At 35.8% G+C, this 6000-nt stretch overlaps 1 protein-coding gene across 1 annotated transcript in view; it reads right to left on the minus strand.

Annotated features, from left to right (window-relative positions):
• LOC139760034 (uncharacterized) overlaps positions 1-5171 on the minus strand; it is a 34143-nt gene extending 28972 nt beyond the window's left edge. Inside the window, exons 1-2 of the mRNA XM_071682774.1 lie at positions 4832-5171; positions 1497-1609 (exon numbers count right to left, since the gene is read on the minus strand). Of these exons, the coding sequence (XP_071538875.1) occupies positions 1497-1571 (75 nt within the window). The 5' untranslated portion in view covers positions 1572-1609; positions 4832-5171. The remainder of the gene's footprint in view (positions 1-1496; positions 1610-4831) is intronic.
• Between the last annotated feature and the right edge of the window lie 829 nt (positions 5172-6000).

Raw genomic sequence — 6000 nt, forward strand, 5'->3', positions numbered from 1 at the left:
GGTTTTGCAAAATCTGTACTTTCACTGTTTCCTTTCAAACACCATTACTGTACTTTTACTTGCATTTATCTACAATAACCTCAGCTTACACATATCGTAAAACACACTTACAACCTTCTGCAACTCCTCTTCACTTTCACCAAAAAACACACAAAGGTATATGTTTGTTGAGTATATCTGGTAAGTCGTATGGAAGAGTGGGAACTGAAAGGGTGGTGTCACATATAGACCATCAGAATGAAGATGAGCAATGTGGCTCCTGCTTCTTTTAGTTACCTTTTAATATGTGCATACAGGTTGTATTTCTCTCCCTTATCCCTGTACTATATACTTTTGTGATTCTAAAACTTTGTAATTCATGCCTATAAAAAAAAAGCTGTAGTTAATGGGATGAGTATGCTTCCCATGAAACTGGCAGAGTCTTAGTGGGCATTTTTTTTCTCATCATTTTCAATCTACATTTCTGATGCCCATTCCATATGGAGATTCCCTCAAGGAGATGGACTCAGCAAAAGAGTCTCCATAAATGGTGTCACTCATTTCTTAATAAAGAACACCTATTCAACTAGTGCATGCTAAGATTTCAAGGTCTTACCTTCATGGTGTGGGAGACCATAGAGGAGCACAACTAAATGCACAACCAATCTGTAACGTGACAAGAAGCATCCCGCATGATTAAGTATGGTTTGGGGATGCCACAAGGGAGGCTGCAAGTATGATTTACTAAGGAGGTGTGATGAAAGGTTTCTCTAATGGCTGAAAATCTCTTACTAAAGGTTTAAAGAAATTTTCAACCTTACAGTTTCAAAGAGAGTTACCCAAAAATGAAAAAATACTAACTTCAGTAGCATATTTTGCCCATTACTTTCACTCTTATAAGGTGTAGATGTTTCTGAATAAATGCACAAAGAAACAGGAGTGAGGCCTCAGTATCAGGTATGTTGCCAATGTGCATGTTTTGTTCATTTTACTTACACCAAAGTTTTGATTACTGATCATCATTATGCTGTATCTCACATTATATGTAGGCACAGGCAACAGTGCCTCTATTCCTGCCTCATTTTGATTTACTTTCAGTACCAGAAAAGCCAGTGTCCATAAAATCACATTCCATACCATGATATGACAGATCACCATTAAGCAATTCAGGGTCATCTGCTTGGTCCTCTAAATCTAGCTAAAAATCTGCTCTATTTCCTTCTTGGAAAACTCCTAAATATGTGCTCTCATTGGTATGGCCAGAGGATGACTGAATGCTGGAAAAAATTATCATGTACAGCTACTTCAACCACCTCCCAAGCTTGGTGCACAGAGTTTAAAACTGAGGTGTGATGCTCAATGCATGAATATCTTTTTAGAGACATCACTCACCTCATTGACATATCCATCTGGAGATGTTAAGGCATTAAAAGGATTCATTTTAGTATAGATTTATCTCTCAAATGATGTGATTTCAAGCAGTACTTTGACCATGGATGTGCATCAGCCATGCTCACCTGCAATGTGATGATGAGAGGTAGCACCTTGGAGAAGTCATACTGAATGCTTTGTTTTCCTGCCCCAGATGCCATGTCCTGCACTACACTGGCTGTTTGGTCTCAGAAATTTCCTGCAACACAAGTCCTGTATTACCATTTCTATTAAACACCATACTCCCAGTATCTGTTATACAACTGAAGTTTATGATGCCAGTACTTAACTTATTTTAAGAAATAAATTTTGCAGTACCTTGAGAAATAAATTACCTAGACATCCAAAAAATAGTTTTCTCCCAAGTGACTGTAAGAGTATGGTGTAGAGATATGAAAGCTGAAAACTACTGAGAAAAATGCCCTAGTTCCCACACACTTTTTCTTAAATAATAAATCATTCCAACATCTGCTTGAGCTTCAAGTAGTTTAAAACACAATTAGAATTTTCCTTTTTCAATGGTAGCAACAGGAACAAAGAAAGGTCACATTCACATTAGTTAGCATCATATTAGAAATTATTTACTTTTAATAATATATTTCAGGGAAAAAACAACAATTGATTCATAAATGGCTGAATACTTTATTCATCTATCTACTATCCACCTATCATCGTTACTCCATTCCTAATTCAGTAGAATGGATGAGGTAAGTACAGAACATCACTCCATGTGAAATTCTCAAACCATGCCATTTTAAGTGCAATATGGACTTTTATCTATCCGTCTATCTACATTACTGATGTCCAGTCCCTCCTGGAACTCCTTCAAAGGGGTGGCCAGGGGAAAAAGTCTTCATTTCTGGTGAACTCCCGTTCTGCTTCCTAGCCTTTAGAGCCTCACGCTTAACAGGCCTTTGGTGAAAGGTAACTACAGTGGTATTTCCAGAGGCTCCTACTCAATGTTCCTACCAACTACTTCCACCTAATGTATCTGCAAGTGTTCTTGCCTAATTTCCAAACTGCTACTTCTACCTAATACTCCCACCTAATGTTACTAACTACTACTTCTAGCTTATGTTTCTATTAAATGCTCCTGCCTGATGTACCTACCTTCTACTATGTGTTGCTCCTAATATTTTACAAAAAAGCAAGGCTAGTGCACAGTGCTCACTGCAGGAAAATCTAGAGTTATGAAGAATGAGTTGAGTTAAATGTCATCAAGCATTATGTGTGACAAGGAGACAATGTATGTTTGGGGACAGAATGCCATATGTGGGTGAAGCTTCTATACTTATTTATTAAAAATGTTTTTCAATTTTTTGCTCATCACATCAAGTTGCTTCATCAAGTGAGATCAGTGTCTAAATCTGTATTATATCCATCACAAAATGCTTCTACCACATTGCATCCACAATCATCATTCTGACACCTTAATTTGAAATATTCCTATCCCTAATCAAATCCATCTGTCTCTATACCATGGCATATCTTTCCTCCCTGTACCTTTTACTGCATTTCCTTTCAGTAAGTTCTGTGAGACCATACCAACAAACTTAGAAAATTATGATATTCAGAGCAAATAGAGGTACACTCAAACAATGCAGTGTGGCATTTTATGCCAACAACAGGATGGAAAGAAATCAATGAATGAAAGTAATCCAAAGAAAATGCAAAGCAACAGAAGCACTTAAAACTAAATGCGAGAGTTTAACGAGATACTAACTAAAAGCAGAGGAGTTACTAAGAAGTATTATCAAGAGATAATTATAATTTAGTTAGCTGATCTCAAGTTTCATTTTGTCGACCTGGAAAAAAATAAAGAGCAGATTATGAATGCAAGTATAAACTAAGAACAGTACAAAGTAGAGTGCATCAACAGATGAAAAGGAACATTTGAAAAAGACTACAAGTGAATGCAAAATATTCAGTGTAATTCAGCAGATGAAAGGGGACATTTGAAAAAGATTATGAGTAATTGCAAGAAATTTAGCCTAATTCACGTAAACCACAGATTGACAAAATAACACAAATAAAATTCTTGTTACAAATGATACTGCATTTCTAACATTGAAATTAACAAAACAGGCATCTTAGATTACATCACAGAAGTGACTACAAGCTACACGTCAGAAATAGATGAGGACAATCAGAATACTACAAGAAGAGGATGACCAAATTGTGTAACGAATCATAATTTTGAAAAAACAGAATGGAGTAAGGTTAACGTTCGTATTGCAAATACAAAATGAGGTCATCATCAACAGCAATGCAAAACCTAACACAACACTGCTCTAAAATAAAACAGGACAAATGATTAACCCACTGACTGTTATTCTAGATATTCACTATGCTCCCAAAGCAGCCTTATTCAACAGAATTAAAAGACAAATAATTTTTTTGTCTTTCTATTCAAAAGAACCTTTTCTTTCTAAAGATGGGATATCAATAGTCAAATGTTACTTACATTGGTGATGACTAGCATTTGAATACAGTATATACTCGGGCTACAACAATGCCAAACTTTCATGGTAAGGGACAGAAAGCTGATGAAAATGTTTCATGTAGACAAGTAAATTTGAATAATACAGTATAATATAGTCAAGTCAAACAAATGAGAATAATCTATGCTCAGCAGCAAACTGAGGGCATCAAGAAACATTTAATAGATCTAATGATATCTTTATAAGCAAAATACAAAACCTTCAAACCTGCAACAATAACCCGGAATATGAAAAAAAATACAAAAATATTTAAGTCCAGTGAAAAGGTGGAAAAGTTTTTCAATGTCATTCCTGAAAAAACAAGAAAAATACATGGAACTACAGAAACATTCAAATGAAAATCAGATATATGGTTCTCAGTCCATGATGAGTCATGTTAAACATTCTTCTGAGGGTCTCGCTGAATTCTATTCCATATGGTGATAAAATAAGTCTGTCTTACAACTTGCTATGTGAAAACCGAAACCAACTTGGAAGATGATGACCAAAGTAGACTGAGAAATGCAACTTATATGTGTTAAAAGAGTCCTTTCATTGAGCAAATTTAAATATGAGCAACATATGATCTCAAGTAAAATAATGAAATTTTTGAGGTCGTTTAATGCAGACGTCATCCATAAATTTAAGCTGTGTTAGAAAAGGATGTTCATGAGATTCAGGGATAGATCAACAAGACATGAAAATAAGAAACTTGAGGACAAGTACGTAAAGAAATATCTTTCTTGTATAACTACAATATAGAATAGTTGTAAATAGTTGTAAAACTCCCTTCCCATAAAGTATAAAGAGGTGATAGGTAAGTGCCTGGCAACTGTATTGAGCTGAGCTATAGGTTCCCTATGCTCAGTGAGAGCCATAGGAGGTTGGCACACAAGACAGGAGACCTCTTAGTGATCATGGTTACCATCAGTCGCACTTACTTTCGACCTGTCCTGTCGCAGACACTAATGTCACAAGTGTCGATTAAGAAAAAAACTTTTGCCAGTCAGATTAACATGTGTCTCTTTCAAGACTACGATTTCGCCTGCACCAGCTCAGCCCCTTTCTTAAGATCAGCTTTACAGTGGAAAAATCAAGCAGACCGAAGTCAAGCCCTTCAAATATCCAGAGCCTTCGAAGCAAAGGGGAACAAGCAGAGTTTATTTTATACTGGTGAAATTTTGAGTATTATAGTTTGTTCGAGGTATTCACAGATGCGGATGTGAAGTCTAATCAGAACTGGGTAGAATATCTAGTTAGAACTCTGTAAAATAGAGTGACGAGATGTTCCACTTGGTCACGCTCCCCCCCCCCCCCCCCCCCCCGAAACTAAAGTGAAGCCCAAAATGTCTCGCATTAGGAGAAAATAAACATAACTGCCCCCCACCGTCTTATCAAAATGCCTACATGGCAATTTTGGTGGCTTAATATAATGGCAGAGCAGTTAATGATCATGTTAATGAGGCATTCACAAGGCCGTGCAGGATTGAGTGCGTATGTTCAAGTCTAGCTGGGACAGTCGGTCCACATTCAACCCAAATTATTAATTCATTTCTAGGGTGTTGGTCGATGAAATGGGTACCTGGCTTAGGCTAGAATATATATATATATATATATATATATATATATATATATATATATATATATATATATATATATATATATATAGGGTTCAGGAGTTGGTTTCAATTAGGGATTGAGTTGACCGTGCCGTCTTAGCTAACATAAAAAAGATAGTATGTAAAAAAAGCCGATAGGATTATGAACAATAACACCTGGGTTGATATGGATCTTTATCTGAGTGAAGTACTAAAGATAACGTTCTTCATTTCTAATGTCAACGTCCAGTTACATAACTTTCTAATCTTATCTTTAATGATGTATTATGTCAGTAGAATTTGTTAATAATAATTCGTTAAAAAAATTAGCCACTGACCACTATACATGAACTGTTATACACATTAGTGTTCAATATTTGATAAGATGATGTTATGCATTTGGATTGTCATAACCCTAATACTAGGGTCTTTGGTCATACCCAACGAAACAAATTGAAATTGAATAGATTAATTACGGGATATCTCTGAACTATTTGTACCTCTCGTTTTAC

This window comes from Panulirus ornatus, chromosome 34 (assembly GCF_036320965.1).
Source record: "Panulirus ornatus isolate Po-2019 chromosome 34, ASM3632096v1, whole genome shotgun sequence".
NCBI lineage: Eukaryota > Metazoa > Arthropoda > Malacostraca > Decapoda > Palinuridae > Panulirus > Panulirus ornatus.